At 44.7% G+C, this 17,918-nt stretch overlaps 1 protein-coding gene across 1 annotated transcript in view; it reads right to left on the bottom strand.

The window, feature by feature from the left end:
* grid1a (glutamate receptor, ionotropic, delta 1a) overlaps positions 1-17,918 on the bottom strand; it is a gene marked incomplete at both ends in the record, with an annotated part of 268,104 nt that overhangs the window by 88,531 nt on the left and 161,655 nt on the right. The window contains one exon of the mRNA XM_080016956.1: positions 7,295-7,579. Within this exon, the coding sequence (XP_079873082.1) occupies positions 7,295-7,579 (285 nt within the window). The remainder of the gene's footprint in view (positions 1-7,294; positions 7,580-17,918) is intronic.

The following is a 17,918-nucleotide window of genomic DNA, read 5'->3' as shown; positions in this document are numbered from 1 at the left end:
GAAAACTTAATGACAACACATTCTAGATGACTCGGGTTATGCACCGGCGCTAATCACGGATGGAGGGAGACAGGTGAAATCTTTACCTGATCTAAGGTGTCCGACAATCCGACAATTAAATGATTACATTTTTGCGGAGGAACTCCACTGGCCGGCACAGTGCCCCGACCTCAACTGCTCCACCTTTCTGCTTCGACCATTTACCTATGAATTGTACCTGAACTCACCGACGCTTTTGTGGCTAAAAGGACGGAAATCATTCGGGAAAGAAATGTTCTAACAATGTCCGACTGGAGGCTCGACCAACTCCATATCAGTGGTCATGATTTTGGAATGAGACAGTTGAAGACCAGGTGTTCACATCCTTTTGACCATGTGATGTATTTCTCAGCCATTACACGTTGATGCACAAATGCTAAAATATTGGGATTAAAATCCAATTGACCTTACTGTGATTTCCCGTCTGTCCATTGGGGCTTTCCATTGACTGGTTATTTTATTTGCAATAAATATTAATTTCCCATGATAATATACGCTCATTGTTGAATTTAGGTGCCCTAGTTGATCATTCTGTGTGAGATGGTTGTGGATTTGGTGATGTTTCTGTATTCTCAATGGGAAGTGGGGTATGAAAGTGTTAGTTCTCATACTTCATTGTGTATTGACTCATATCTCGTAAGCACTCTCGTGTTTTTGTTTTGTTCTCCCCACTTTTTTGTGTCGAGTTATATAAGACATGCAACAGCCTACACTCTGCTGGTATTATTTCCATGTTCTCACTAATCTTCTCCGCATCCTTCTCTGACCCGGACCGAGAAAGGAAATGCTGTGAAAACCGCCCGGCTCCAAGATGTGGCAGGCATCACGCAAAGCTACTCTTCCCCCGGGCTTGAGGGCGCAGCGCGGCGCGGCGCCCGTTCTGGCAGCTCCCTCTACAGATAGACAAGGAGCCTGCGAGAGGGGGAGGAGGCCTTGCTTTGAAAAGATCACACTCCCCAGAACTTAATCTTGAGTTTTGTGTGAGCGGTGAATGGAGTTACGTAACCTAATTCCTGCAGTTTAATCTGACGGGCAGGGGCTTGAAAGCGGCACGGCGCTCGGAAAGCGACCGGGCTCGCGCTGGACGCTGATGGAGAGAGGCGTCGCGGAAAAGCAGGTGAGAGGGTTGAAGCAGACGTTGGGAACTATCAGCGCTGCGATTCCCCATTAAATCACAAACTGCAGAGAGGAAGCACGCTGAGAGCACACTACACGACTTATCATGCAAATAATAGTGGCACAGACAGGCTGGTCTCCCTCTATTCTATTTTAAATGGAACCATTAGCGGATTAGCGGGCCAGCGCCTTTTGCCTGGGGTGTCTCCTAAACACCAACATCTCTTGCAGAAGTGTCATTTTTTATTTTTCTGTCGTTACACCGTGGGTCACACGAGTAGCACTTCAGGGAAGGGGGAGGACTCGGGGGTAGTTGGATTTTCTGCGATGTGGATCCCAATAAGCTGCGTCGTTTGTTTAATTAAATGAGCTGGACAGCCTAACACCAGGACTCAGATATCAACAGCGCTCGCCTTGTGTAGTTCCTAATTTAGTCGGCTCTAAATAGTCCGTTTCGTTAGACGGTATCACTTTTCATTAAGCGCCAACGCAAGCTCCCGCTGGTGCTGAGCCTCGGTGTGCGTGACAAATACCTCCGCCTCGGGTGACTCACTTTGTTACTCAAACTGAGTCTAAGTGGTAATCCAACTCACTGGACAAAACGTACTGAAGGCGTATTGGAACAATGTGGCACTGTTTTCATGCCGACTCTTTTGTTCCACAACAAAAATAAAAAGAAAGAAAAAAAACCAAACAAAGAAATTTCTGTGCCCACCGCAATTCAGCACCATAAATGGAGACCAAACTGAGCGCCGAATAGCCTGAATGTCAGTGGGTACAGTGTATTTGCGACACGGCTCCTGATCGCTCGCCCGGGGGAGGGGTGGCGGTGGCGGAAATGAAACATCCACAAAGGCCCGAAGGGGATGAGGGCCGAGGCCACAACCTTGAAAGCCCTCGTGAAAAAGATGAGCTTAAGCATTTTCCATTTTGCGTAATCCCTCTCCTTTAAGGCGGCGTCCGAGCGTGTGCGCTCGCCTCGCGCAGAGCCGGCGTGAATGCATCCGTATCCGGGGAGAGATTTGTGTAGATGTCCAACTTGTCACGTATACTCACGTCAGGCGCTCTTAGAGTCACATTGCTTTCTATATTAGGACCGGTTACACAGAACCCGCCGCAGGGTGACTGAGGAAACGACGCGCTCTTTGTGTGCGTTACATCCCAGAATAGTTTGTTTCTGTTTCAACCCTGTTGGTCTAGCGCAGTATTTATTCGGGGTATTTGCGTGATCATGTGTGTTTGGGTATCCGTCTCAATGCTTCTCGCATTTTATTTACATTTATGTCCTCTGTTCAAGCACTTTTTTAAACGTTGCTGTCCGGAAAGGTGCCGCATAAATAAAGTTTTGCTTATTTACTCATTCTGCCGCTGTGCGGGGCTGCGTAATGTCACCGCCGGCGACGTGGCTTCTGTGCCCCTGGCGTTTGTGGGCGTGTCCGCTCAAAATCCACTGGCTGTTGTGGGCAAACCAAACATTTCAAACCTCTCTCCTTCTACATATTTAATATACATTATATAAATAGATGGTGCCGTGTCTATTTACTTTTTTATAAAAATGGTGTAGTTTGTTTACTTGGCAAAATAGATAAGCTCCTGAAAATAATGACAGAAATAATCTTGCCATCCGCCCCTTGAAAATTAAGAATTGTCCTTGTTGAAGACACATAAAATGACACGTTCCTTATTTTATCGATAGTTTAAGCGACGTTTTTCATTTTAAATAATAGGAACAATGCAGTGGTCCGAGCGTCCATTTTCCAAGGATCAGCGCCATTGAGAATGATCTTCCCTCCTAATGGCTGTCGCCTGGCGCTCTGCACTGCTCATTTGAATAAAGTTGAAACCTGCTGCCATTACTCTACATAAAAGAATGGACACACACAGCGCACCTTTAGGCTGGTGTGTCAGGAAAACAGGCTAGGAGTTGAAAAGACTAGACCAGCGGTTCCCAACCTATGGGCTGGGGCCCACTGTTGAGGCCCGAGGGTATTGCAAGTGGACTGCCAAATCATGGGCAAACACACAGATTTAAACTTTTTAAAATGTAATATAATATAATTTCATGGTATTTTTTCTTTAAAACCTTCAAAAAAGCATCATCACTGATCGATAGGACCCATGCTAGGGCATACTGCGCCCAAGGCCGACCACGATCGACGTGCACCTGTAAATTTTTGAACTTCAAAATGGCTGCTTGGCCAGCATCAGGCACACCGTAAAGGAAAGGCCTTTACGGTGTGCCAAAACAGTCAAACAAAAAAGAAAGGTTCAGAGAAAGTATAGCACCGAATATTTATTATTGCAATTTATTTTGGACGGGCACGGAAGACGAACCGTTACCGGCGCGTGTGGTGTTTGTTCCGAGATTTTATCGAACGAAGCTCTGAAGCCGTGCAAACTGCGCCGTCACCTCGAGACAAAACACCAACAGGACGCGTCCAAGCCGCTTGAATCTTTCGATAATAAACTCAAGGAGTAATTTCAAGAAAGTCAAGAAGAAAAGAAGAAAGTCATCGGTGGGCACCGAGAACGCAACGGCGTCTGACAGATACAGGATTGATAAGACGGCAACGTGTCAGACGAGAACGTGTCAGGACGGCGGACGACGAGCGTACGAGAGAGTCTGTTTTAGCTTGTCAGCGTTGACTCGTTAACCCCTTGGCCAGCCACAGTGACGAGACCCTCGCAGGCCTGAGCGGGGATCTCGTGGGCCTCGTGGGATCTCTCCTGCGACAGCGCATTGAAACTGGCTTTCTCACAGAAGCACCTGACAAACCTTTGGCTTCGTGTTGCTTCTGAGTGTCCCGATCTGTCCGGCAGAGATGTGCGATTTCTGATGACTTTACCGACTGCGTGCCTCTGCGAGACCGGCTTTTCGGCGCTTGCGGCATTGGAGACGAAATACAGGAATAAACCGAATGTTGGCGTCCCTGAAGCCCGACATCAAGCATTTGGTGTCTGCCGTGCACCATCAGCCTTCTCATGAGGTGAGTTCATATTCATGTGCTCCTGTTATTGTTAGTTTCACGTAGTTACGCGAAGGTTCCATAGATATAAGGTTATTTTTAACCCATCTCTTTTTTTGTTTTACCGCTACTGCATTGTATGTATGACAATGCATATGATTGTTAAAATATACGTCCTCTGAGAACACACTGTTTGGCTCCCGTGTTACTTCTGGTCGGATGTGGGTCGCCAACACCTTTGAGATTTTTAAGCGGGCCGCGAGTCCGAAAAGTTTCGGGAACCGCCGGACTAGACTTTTTACCTGTATATAAACAGAATGTATTCACAGCATGTGTATGCAATACAGCAGTTTATTCTCTTGCATCTTTTTCGCCCTCGTACCACGAAAGCCTCAGAGCTTCAGAGAATTCAGAGCTTTTCTCCTCGCTCCAGTTGCAGGCCGAGACGAGATGCAGTCCCCGAGGCGGCGTTTTAATATGATGGTAATGAAATAGTAATAAAAATATCTTTAAAAACATCTCATGCGAATAGAATAGATAAAACACTGTCTGCTGTCAACCAATCATAGCGTGTCTATCTCCAAGAACAGCATTCGGCCTTATCTTCTTTCCCCAATAATGCATTCACTTTATTTCTCTGAATGTTTTAAAATGTTATGCGGCTTGCTGAGTGTAAATCAATGTTCAAGGCGTTTGAAGCCCAAGCGTTCATAATGAGGCACGCGCACCCAAATTACCGTTTTCGTAGCTTAGTTTGTTCTCTGCAGCTTTCACAAGTACCCGTTGATGATGGAGATATTTTTAAAACATTAGAGCATTGCAATTATAAACGCTCGGGTCACTCATTTCAAATAATCAGATTCTAATATTATTAATTTGGTGACGATTTGATTGATCACCATCTGCTGACACAAAAAAAACATGATTAAAACAACCTGCAAGGGGTATGTAGTTTGTCCCCGTTAAGTGTTTGATTAATGAAAATACTGATGACTCAAGACAGGCTTTTATATACAAATAGAGCTCTATTATTATCACCGTAATTTTCCCGATAATTGCGAGGCCAAACTTGAAAGCGTTCCTGTGCCTGCCATGACTCCACCACGATAACAAACTCTCTTTTACACAAACAAAGAGACACGAACGTCCAACATCCTTCGCCTGTAGCGACGAAAGGTTGGATTCTATTTTTGAGATTCGATCCTTGATGAGTTACTCAGTAAAAAGAGTCGTTCAGTTCTCCGGATCTTCGGAAACTCTTCGTGACTCAGTTGGTGTCACGCCCAGGGAGCGAGGGAGGACTTCCAGGAGAGTCGGATCGGCTCCGAGTTGTGAATGGAATTCTCACGGGAATCGCTTAATTCCGACTAAATAATTTTTTAAGGCAGAGGAAGGACGATTGGGAAAATTGTGTCAGCATTTTTTATTTTTTTGCCTAATTCTCTCAAAATTGTTTATTTTAGCAGATAAATGGTCATTATGAATAGGAAAAAAAAAAAGATTTTCTTCTATTGAAATCATTCATATTGGTGGAATCCATTCCACAGAGTCAAAGCTCACTTTCACTCACCGAATCGAAACTCTTGCCACAGTTACATATGAGTCTTGCCACAGTTATCAAGTCACGGACCGAGCGATTGAGTCGCAGTCGACTCTTTTGTCGGCAGAGCCGGCCCATCCTTCAGGCAATAATATGCAATCGTCTAGGGCCCTGGTATGGTTAGGGGCCCATGCGTTTTCAGGGCCAGCTCTTCCTATAGGCCACATAGGCGGCTGCCTCGGGCGCCATCCCGAGGGGGATGTGGAGCGGGAGTGATCAGGGTGCAATTTCCACACCTGTCGGACGGTACCGATGGTGCCTACGGTGCGCCGGCGATACCAACCCAAGCGCAATCGGCCACAACATTGTGTTTTAATTTTAGATGTAGGTTATTTTATTTCCTCCGTTCCTCCGTTCCTCCGTTTCCTCCGTTTCCCTACGGAACGAAACCGTGCGTAATGGGGACACTTTCTACGTCACTCTCGAGGTCCGACCGCCTAGCCCCACCTGGGAAGGTCCGATGACGTCATCCATCATGATAATTAGCCAGGTGCTTCTGTTTTATACTAAAAACAAATTATAAAAATAATTCTAATAATAATAATAGCGACAAGAGTAAAAGCTCTCTTTATCTCTTTATCAAATTACACACCATAGCATGGGCTTATATTCACAGCTCAGACCTGCAGTGCATCTGTCTATACACCCATGTGTTCAGTTCTTGTGAAAATTGACAAATTTTGTAGTGCAGTCGGGAAAGTGTTTCAAAAAATATCACACCATATTATTGCGTATATGAAATATGTAAAATATATATATTTTTTTATACTTGCATCTTTAGTTTTTTGTATCAACAGAGAACAGATGGAATCTGGCACAAAACAAAAGAATAAGTAAAATATTTTTTTGTTCCCCGGTATTAATTTAGATTCTCTTTGAAGTCCAAGGGGGAAAGCTCTATTGAAAGAATAGAGTTGATTATGTTGGTGAAGCCCTTTTATAGTTTCCCTATGATGCCTTGAGTATTTTTTTAATTATAAGCATCAATAAAACACCAGGCCTTTTCATCCTCAGGGTTTGTTCTAGCTGTAGGCCTACTTCACAGCCACTCATCGGAGGCTGATGTGTGCTGATGCTCAAAGTAAATTATAGCTTAAATATGAAAATAATAAATAAAACCTAATTCATGATCATAACACAACGTTGTGCGTTTTCGTGCATTAGCCTCGGACAAAAATGGTAACTGAAGGGTGGCCCTGCCAATACCAGCTTTATCTTTCTTTCTCTGACCATTGTTATAATTTGTTAGTCTGCCATTAAGTTAAATAGGGAAAAGGCCTATGTTGGTTTGTAATGACTACTGTAACAATACTATGGTTCCGCTACGAGGGAGGGAATGTGTGGGTATGTTGGGGTTATTGTTAAAAAGCTCATAAGTCTTGACTGTCGGGACACATCCTTCTGGGTAGGGGTTAAATGATGTTTGAGAAGAGGGCCCCATTTTGAAGATCACGCCTAGGGCCCGACAGACCCAGGGGCCGGGCTCTGTTCGCCCGGTGTGAGTCCCGACGCCCGAGTCATTCGAAAGATCCATTCCGGACGGACGAATCACTCGGCATCGCCTCAGACTCACCGTAGTCGCTGTCATAGAAGATGATGAACTTCTGCCAGTGCAGCTCGGAGACCAGGGTGAGCAGGACGTCGTTGATGCGGACAGGGGGCCGGGCGGCCAGCGTGTAGCTCTCGCCGTCCGGGCTGGGGTTGAGGGGGCAGGCGGTGCGGGGCGTCCCGTCCCCGTTCCGCTGGATGAACAGGTGCGGGATGTGCATGGCGTCCGTCAGGGACTGCAGGGCGCTGGCGGCCGCGCAGCCCGTGGACGTGACCAGCGCCAGGATGCCCTGATTCATCAGCTCGCAGGCTGGGAGCAGGGAAGGAGATGGAGATGGAGAGAGGGGAGATGGAAGGAGTTGCGAAAAGAGGGATGAAAGAGGGAGATGGTGACACGGAAAAGTGGAAAACAAATGGAGAGTCAGGAAATGGGATGTGATTGGAGAGCGGGGAAAGAAAAAGAAGAAAATAGATTAAGGGGTAAACTTTAAGAAATTTTAATTCCCTGGACCTATTAATTTGAACAATGAACAGATTGTTTTTTTTTTTATATATAACGAATTAAGGGTCTGAGAGCAGCACATCATTACAAAAGGTGTGGTGAAGTGGGTTTTAGGAATTATAAAATGGCCCGACTTAAGATAAAGTCTGAACCTCTTAAGTTAATAATAGATTACAGGAAGAAAGTGCGTTGGCATTAAGATTTTATCATGAGGTGCAGGTGTACGTGATGATGCAGTGGGGAAAGACACAATCTTCGCGTCCAGACCTAAAAATATAATTAAATAAATGAAATATCAGAAAGTGATTGTTCACTTATTGTTCGGGAAAAACTTATCTGAATTTTGAGGCCTAAAAACTATCTGGAACACCAACCTTGGCATAACACACAAATGCGATAACATCCTGTTTGAACCGCACTGTCACAAAGACCTTGTGGTTGAAATTCCATCCAAATCGATCCACATACTGAGCAGATATTAGCGTAAAAACGACCACATTTTGAACGATTTTAACACAGACGAGCCAGTACATCTGACGCCGAAATATGTTCAACCCGGCCAAAACTATCTGGAACACATACTTCAGCAGAAGCTACGAGCGCGGTTGCAGTGTCGTCTAAACCGCTATGTCGCAAGGATCTCGTGGTTTAAATTTCATCCCAATCGATCCACAGGGGGGGCAGATGTAAATGAAAAACCGAACAGATTTTAGGCAAAATATTCAGCTGCTTCTGGTTTACTGACACGCCAGACACCTGGTTCTAAAATGAACGAGATGAGATTTACAGTAAGACGCTTTATGACCTCATCATATTATTTACTATAAATGTACAGATTCCGATTGAGAATGTCCAGTTGGACTGTGTGCGGCATGGACTCAGTCACTCTGTAGTGTTCAGACGTAGCCAAACTATCGATTTACGTGTATATTTATATAATTTCGTACCTGGTAGATGTCAGTAGATCTGTTAGATTGAAAATTTGAATCCGTGGTCCACAACTACTTTCCCGGATTAATGAAAAAGAAAAAAGTATCTTTAAAATATCGTCAGGGAATCCCTCAAACACTGAAACGTGCGACTCAGTGATACGTACAAGATCCAGCGGGGCGTCGGAAACATAAAAGCCATGCAATGGTTATTACTCACAGAAATATGTTTTTCTTATTTCATGGAAACGGAATTTACTGAAAATGTAAAGCAAGGAAAAAAGTCAACAGCTAAATGACGTCGCCCGACACGGAACCAAATGTCCACCTGTTTCTGAGAGTGCAGCTCTATTTCCACTGTAAACACAGTGGGTTATAACAATGAGAAGTTCTGGTTTAGAGTACAGGCAAACATGGACGGTTGTTTGAGAGACAGGAGGGTTGCGCTGTACAGACCGCAAAGTGGTTGCTCTGCAAGATGAGCAACCAGGAGACGACAGACCGTGGGGAGCCCATGCTGCGTTGAAGTTAACCGAGAAAATCGTGCTGCATTTCAGAGAACCCCAGTAACGCATGAAACACGGCTAAACTGGACCCCGTGTGATGCTGCCTGCAGCTATATTTATTATAATTATTGTTATTATTATTATTATTCTTTTATAAGAATGATAGCACATAAATAATATGGAAAAGTGGACGTCTTTAAGAGTGAATTACTGCAAATTACGTTTAAAACACGCATCGTTACGCCCCTCCTTATGCACGTACTTCATGTAAAAATATTTTTAAATCCATTGATATTAAATTATAAAGACCATGGTATAATCTGGCCTTCTATGTATGTTATGTATACAATATACATAGAACAGTATAAAAGTACAATAGTATACAGTATATCTATATCTCTACAGTATCTATCTATATATCTCTAACTATCTCTCTCTCTCTCTCTATATATATATATTTTTTTTTTTTTTCTGTATATATGAAAGAGGGTTTCTAACAAGAAATGATTTCAACCCTGACTTCCCCACATAGATGATCTTATGCACAAGTGAAAGAGTTGGCTCTGAAGTGGCTTTAAAAAACCATATGAAAACTCGCCAAATGAAAGTATTTCACAGCGATTTTCCAAACGTTGAAACACTGAATAAAGCCTACAAATAATTGCATCACAAGCCGATTTGGCCTCCACAAACTTGAGTTATTTCTCTCTCTCTCTCTCTCTCTCTCTCTCTCTCTCTCTCTCTGTTTCTCTCTCTCCACAATAAACCGCTTATATAAATATATAAATTTATATATTTTTCATTTTGGAGAAGTTGACCCGCTCCGCTCGCAGTGACCAAATTTTGCACTGTTAAGCCGAAAAAAGTAAACAACATATTCTCATCCTCGCCCCGGCTTACAAAAGGGGTGAAGTGGGGGGAACCGGGCAGAAAACCCCCTAAAAAACAAACAAACAAACAAACAAACAAACAAACATAAAAGATAGAGCTTTGACATTTTTTTCCACGTTTCATTCCGGGTTTCACTGCACGATCGGGCGCCTTTTAATTTAAGAGGAAACAACAGAGTGTGCCGCATAAAACCACCAATTACCTTTTCGGGTTCACCATGCTGGGTAAATCCACACAATTATGTAGTCGCCCGTTTCCACACCAGCAGGGACGGGGATAATGCAAAGACCAGCGTTACGAGCGTTACGATCATTACACGGCAGCACAAAGACTTAAAGATTCAACAAACAAACTAACGATCAAAACGCTGTTTTCTCTCCACGCTCACTCCTCTTGGAGGCAGGATTTTGACTCTACAATTCACCAAATGGCGGAAACGCTGCGATAAGCGGAAGGTGAATTTGGTGAATTTCCGCGGCTCGGGTCGAGCCAATAAACACCTCTTCTGCGATAGGTACGTGAATTATGACGAAAGCGTTTCATTCTGAGGTCCCAAATCTTATAGGGTCGGCATCAATTCTGGACGGAACATTGACTTGAAACAGTTATGCCTCGTTTCATAAGCACTAACCACTCGTCCGGGACTTTCCCCGGTTTCGAGCTGTACGTCCCGAGTCCCGACAGATATCTGTGAAACACTAAAATGTCCCGGTTCTCTACCAAATTGTCTTGGTTTTTCGGCACAATTCAAATAATAATAATAATAATAATAATATTACACTCGTTTTCAGCGCTTACATCTATATATTATACAGTATATACAGGAGAGCAGAAAAGAGCACAGAGCAGCTACACTCCATGCACAAAGATCTCACCGGTGAAGTGGGCATGCCCAGCCACTCCTTGTGAATTGTGTGCTTTCAGGGGTGTGTGTGTGTGTGTGTGTGTGTGTGTGTGTGTGTGTGTCTGTGTGTGTGTCCGCGCGCGTGCAGGGCGCTTCCTATAGGCGACTCCGCTGCGCCTCCCCGTGCCCCGACCTTCCTCTCCGTTAACTCATTGAACAAAACAACAACAGCACCATGTGTAAAGGGGTACACTCTCTCCGCTCAACAGAGTGCCGACGTGCAGTACAGTGAAAGGCGCCGGTAGAGGGTTTTCAAAATGTGGTCTCCCGAATATAGGCGGCGTGAAACGAGGGCTGTGAATTCAGTCGGAGAAGTGGTTGCCCGTGACAACGGTTATTATTAACAGACAGCAGCTCTCATATACAAAAAATTGGCCGCTGATCGCCGCTATTCACCAATCAGAATTGAGTATTCGACAGAGCCAGGTAATAAGTGCTCATAATAAAACACAGCGACATAGATATATAACAAATGATTTTGTTTTGAGGATTTTATCTATCAAGATCACACTGATGTGCCTCATACCACAGATACACACATTATTATATCTTCCAGAACCTGATGCAAAAGTAGATTCCACGTAGAGTTCACTTACTGAAGGTGAGTAACTAACAAAATTAACAGTTTAAAATATGGCCGCAGAGGGTTTTAATCTCTTAAATGGTAATCACTACGAAGACCACTGTGAGTAACGGGCAACAACATCATGTGACGTAAACAGACACAACACGGAGGGAGACGTCAAGTCCAGTCAGTGTTATTTGCAAAGCATGTTTCATACATGAGCAGGCTCAGTGTGCCCGAGCAGATCGGAAAAGACAACTCAGATGCTCCGAGTTCAAACTTTCATGCACATATCTGCCTCTTAAGGCCTAAAAGTGGAACCAGAAGAAGAGCAGCCTGCTAAGCTCCAGCTACCGGGGCGCGCGCGCGCGCAGGGACACACACGGAAGGAGACACACACACACACACACACACACACACACACACACACACACACACACACACACACACACACACACACACACACACACACACACACACACGAAAAGGAAAAATCAAAGGCTAATGTACTTGCTTGAAAGGATGTGCCCTCTTTTCTTCATATTCATACATTAGATTACAATGGACAAGTATAAGGTGGAATAAAAATGGCTGCAAATCAGGCCTATTGAAGAGTGCAATTTGGCATTCACCATGTACTGTCAGAGCGGAGTAAAATAAAATGGGATAAAATGCCTTGTTATTGAGGATGATAACTTGTGATTATGACCTCAAATTATATGGATTAGCCACTTTCTAATGCTAATCAATATCATTACAATAATATTGTCACTGCCATCAATTTGTATATATATATATATATATATAAAATTATTGTAATTATTATTTGTTGTTGTTATTATTATTATCAAAATGTATATATAATAATAATAATAATAATAATAATAACAATAATAATAAAAATAATACAAATAATAATACAAATAATAATAACAATAATAATAATAATAGTAAAAATCATTATAATAATAATCATAATCATAATAATCATAATAATAATCATAATAATAATAATAATAAAATAAACAAATAAACAAATAAATAAATAATTAAAATATAGCTGCAGGCAGCAAATTAGTCAAATTAGTCATGTTATTGATATCACGGGTTTTTGAGGATCCAAGGTTCCTTAATCCGAGGTTCCTGAATCTGCGATTATATGCAGCGACGTTTAGAGCGGAGCACGGGTCTCTCTCCAACCGTGTGGGATTCTTTCTTTAATTGTTCTGCCTTTGCAGCGATAGGGGCCGTGCCGGGCTCGGGTTAGGAGGCGCACGAGTTTGAGGTCAAGGTGGCGTTTCAGGAAGACCGGCCTCATTCCCCACTGTGTGCCAGTCCTGCCAGGCCGGAGAGGGGTGCATATATATATATATATATATATATATATATATATAAATATTAATACAAACTTTGATCTTTGACTGAAAATGTTTGTGGGAATGTCTTTTAATTATTAAGAAGTAAAATATGTACACTTTCATATCTTTACAAGATGTGAACAATCCCATGAATACATATACGTATAACTGTTCAAATGGAAATATAATTACGCCCAATGTGGTCCCGTTTTGCCCATATCCCACCCGTTATCAAAGGCCTTTTAAAAGAGATGTAAGGAGAAAGCTGATTGGTTCACAACCACAGAGTGAGCCAGAGATTTATGGTGTTATTAGAAATGAAAAGTTCTCTCTCTCTCTCTCTCTCTCTCTCTCTCTCTCTCTCTCTCTCTCTCTCTCTCTCTCTCTCTCTCTCTCTCTCTCTCTCTCTCTCTCTCTCTCTCTGGCGTTGGTCAGGGCCAGAGTCTTCATTGATTTTAACTTTCACAGACTGACGAAGAGTCTGGATGTCTTCATCAAGCTGTGGTGTTTTAATGACGTCATCTGTTCGCCGGTGGAGGACGACTTGTGCTTCCAGTCTGTTTTTAACGGGTTTTAACGTTTTATTGAACAAAGTGTGTTTTTTGTTGACTGCAACTGTGAACTAGAGAAAATGTTGAAATAAAGATGCTTTAAAAATCACATCAAATAAACTCTCTCTCTCTCTCTCTCTCTCTCTCTCTCTCTCTCTCTCTCTCTCTCTCTCTCTCTCCCTGGTTTCTATCCACTGGAAGACTGAAAGGGCTGTGAAGAGGCTGTAAGGAAGGGTGAAGGCAGAAGGGAAAAAAAAGACAGACACGAGACAAGAGGTCTTGGAGGGAGTGCGGAAGAAAGAGAGAGAGAGAGAAAGAGATCGAAAAGCGGAATGAAAAGGTCATGTTTGAAGTGTGTGTGTGTGTGTGTGTGTGTGTGTGTGCGTGCACGTGCCATGTGACTAATGACAAGTCCATCCAATGACTTCCTGCATGGCACTGCATTAAGACACTGTAAATCAGAAGCGAGAGAACAATGAAGTAACAGGAGGAGGAGAAGACGTGCAAAGGTATGGGTGTCACCAGTGGGGGGGACGGACGAAAACAGAGCCTAAGCAAATGAGGGAGGAGATTTGTAGCGCTGTGCATGAGCGCTCACGAGAATGAGAGAAAATGTTCTGCACGTGTGTGTGTGTGTGTGTGTGTAAAGGAGAAATGAGAGACAGGGCGAGAGAGAGAGAGAGAGAGAGCGAGCGAGCGAGCGAGAGAGAGAGAGAGAGAGAGAGTGAGCAAGAGAGAGAGAGAGAGAGAGAGAGAGAGTGAGCGAGAGAGAGAGAGAGAGAGAGAGAGAGTGAGCGGGCGGGCAAAAGCGAGAGAGAGCGAGTGAGAGAGAGCGAGGGAGAGAGAGCGAGGGAGAGAGCGAGAGAGCAAGAGCAAGAGCCAGAGAGCTAGTGCGAGAGAGAGCGAGAGAGAGCGAGAGAGAGAGCGAGGGAGCAACAGGAGACATGTCAGCTCCTGAAGGAAGTTTCAACTTGTTTTAACTGATTTGATAGAAACAGTACAATTAACATAATAACATAAAAAAACACAATACTAAAAAAAAAGTACGGCAAAGCATCACATGATTAGACTGTATATGAGGCATGGCTTGCGGAGCTAGTACTGTCAGACAACTTGACGGCGCCACACGCTTCCACGTCCATAATGGGCCGTCCTGTTTAAGCAGCCAGTCCCTCCTGCCCTACCTGCTACCTACCCTCTACCTCCTCCGCATCCACCTCCCCTGCTTCCACCTCCCCTGTATCCACCTCCCCTGCATCCACCTCCCCTGCATCCACCTCCCCTGCTTCCACCTCCCCTGCTTCCACCTCCCCTGCATCCACCTCCCCTGCTTCCACCTCCCCTGCTTCCACCTCCCCTGCATCCACCTCCCCTGCTTCCACCTCCCCTGCTTCCACCTCCCCTGCATCCACCTCCCCTGCTTCCACCTCACCTGCATCCACCTCCCCTGCTTCCACCTCCCCTGCCTCCACCTGTCGGGCTCTATTCTTCTATCCAACACGGGGATTCCAGCTCATTACTCCTATATTTCTCACTCACTAAGTGCGCCTGTGTTTGCTGTGCACCTTTCCGAGAGTGATGAGACGCCAAACACAAAATAATTATACAGCAAACCTGAGTGATGTCCGTCAGAAAAGATGCTGTTTCTTACATTGTTTTCAGTAAATCATAATACCATATGAATACTGTCGGTACATCCGGGACCAGTGGTTCATGTTTTACGTTTTCCTTTCACAACATTTTCATTTGGAATCTATTTGTGCTCAAACGTAGGAAAGCTGAGGCGAAAACCGATTCACAGATCCCGCCTCCTTTCTAAGCCTCGACAAGCGTGGTTCTCTGATGTGTAAAAAAAAAGACAATTAAAAAGTCAATTCCACTTTCAAAGCCACGCATTTCAAAAACGCTGATCAGGTAATTAGGCTTTCACAGCGGCGCGTATCCCGAGAGTTGGGGAGAATTTCAATACATCTATACATGGACACCGGCTAACGTACCCCCGTGTTCCTTTTTTTTCTTGCACTATAACGGACCCTCCGTGAGAGAGAGAGAGAGAGACACGATGCCATCGACATTGGGAAGGATGATCGTGACGGAATAATGACTCCTGAAGCCCCCTCCGAGTCGGAAGGTGGGGGGTCATCACTCATCCGCCGCCGGCCGTTCGACACCCAAAGTCTGCGCAGCCTCCGCTGGACGGCCAATGAAACACCTTCACGACTCCGTAATCACGTGTGATCGCCATTCTAAATTCGGTGGACTGATGGATGAGGGGCGGACTGAATGCGCAGGGTTCATACGCAGAGGGGTTGGTTCCAAAAGTTCTGCCGTGTTTTTGGATTGTTGTGAGGGATCCGGCCTGATTTTCCTCGAAGCCCGTCACGCTCTGCAGGATCGGGGGCTGTGACGGAGAACAGTGGAGGGATGATGGATGCGGTGGTAGGTGTACCAATTTCCACGCGCCTTCATCGAGGCTTTGCATTCGGTTGATGGCTCCTTCGGCCAAAATCAGAGACCAGATTTGGGCGTTGTCTAATCGGAGTCAGAACCAGATTGAGTTTAGCGGTACATTTTCATGTACAAGGTTTTTGACGTGGCGAGGATTGGTGCATTTCTGTGCAAAAAGGCTCAATGGTCTGAATTTTTTCAATCGAAATAAAAATGAAATAAAACAAAATAGCCAAATGTACAGAAAAATCCAAAATACAGAACAAAAATAGCCAAATATATGAAAATATATGTAGTCTGTAGTAAAAAGTTATTATAGCCACAGTATGTCAGGAGTATTATAAAGTGAATCTCTCAAAGAGAGGGGTAAAGTAAAATAATCTTGTGAAAACTTTTTTTCTACTCCTCTTGGAAATGCCCAAGCAATCGTTTTGACAACTAAAATTGGGTGTTATCACCATTCACCATTGTGACGCGGTGGGACGTTGAGAAAAAAAAAAAAAAATCACAAAACGAAAAAGACCCAGCTGCCTCAGTGAAATTGATCCCATAAATCGCCTGTCTCAGCACTTTCAGTCTAATTGAGACGGACTCATTTGGGCTCCTCTGACTCAGAGCAGATGGAGACACCTCTTAAAGTGGCATTCAGACTCAAAATGTTACTTTGGTCGAAAGCAAAGACATTTTAGCCTTTCCATTCTGTCTTCGTTTTAATCCCCAAAGTGTGTGTGTTTTCGGTTCTTTTTTTAAGGACGAGCCACCGACAGGTAATTCCTGGCACACGCCGCAACAAGTGGCCACAAGCGCGGGTCACTCCGCCCGGTCACAGCCAAATACTAGAAAGGGGATTTTGTTTGACTGGATGAGACGCTTGCCGTCACCGTGTTTTACTCGCTGGACAAATGGAGCGTCAATCCAAGACAAGGGCTGGAGCCGCCCGCTTATTCTAAGCTGCATAACGGATGGCAGTCACCTTTTACTTTGGGTTTCAGCCAGAGATTCATAGCAGCCATGAACGATCAGTCTCACGGTGGGCTGTAAGGAGACGGATGCCGTGTCATTTTTTCCTTCTGAAAGGTGTTTCAACAGTGGAACAGCCGCTTGCCGCACAGGTGGAAGAAATGGGAAATCACATTATGGCAGCTGCGCCATTGTTTCCTTGGCTGCCCCCCCCCCCCCCCCCGTGCGGGGGTGGAATCTAAATTTAGGTTGGAGACTCGTCGGCCTCTACCACTTGCTCCCTGTCGTTCTTGTTCTTCCTCCTTGGCACAGGCCAGAGAATATGAACACATTTAAAAATGGAAAAGGTTTCTTTGATTAGTAGAAGAAGGTTACATTAACTTAGCTAACTAAATAAAATATTCTGTATGTAGTGACACGTCAGGAAGGACTGAGTGATCCGCGGCCTGTGCCATTGCCATGCTTGTTCGCAGCCCCACACAGGAGAGGCAGCCATCACTATCAACGGGTTGGTGGAGAGCTTGCCTCCAATCGTTAGCCTTATGTGAACCCCCCCCCCCCCTCACACGGAGAGAACTGAATGACGGCTTCTCCTTGATGGTCGCCGGCAGTTACCGGCCCCGGGCGTCGCCCTTCATTGTCTACGGCGCACTATCTGCTGGTCCCTGCTGACACCTGCCTGGGCTCCCGTCTGCTCACTGCCCGACTCCCTCAGCCACCCCTGGGGAAACACTGTTAGACACTTCTATTGTGTACATTACCATTCTCGGTGTGAGCACACCGTTCTCTAAAGACAAGCATCTCAAGTCAAAGGCTCCTTAATGCGACGACTTGGCATTGACGTTTTGTGCCGGTTAAAATCATCACCTGGTGGTCGCTCTTCTTGCCGTGGTTACCATGCTGGGATGGTGTGGGAATTAAAAGTGAGTATTGCGATAGCTGTAACGTTTTCTTGACGGCCAGTGTCTTCGTAATGTTCTTAAACAATACTTGCTCGCCACACTGGCCGACTGCTCTGGCAGTAATGGCTTTGAG

This window comes from Zeus faber (genome assembly GCF_960531495.2).
Source record: "Zeus faber genome assembly, chromosome: 16".
NCBI classification, from domain to species: Eukaryota; Metazoa; Chordata; class Actinopteri; order Zeiformes; family Zeidae; genus Zeus; species Zeus faber.
The sequence above is the reverse complement of the archived record's forward strand: the minus strand, read 5'-3'. Positions and strand labels throughout refer to the sequence as shown.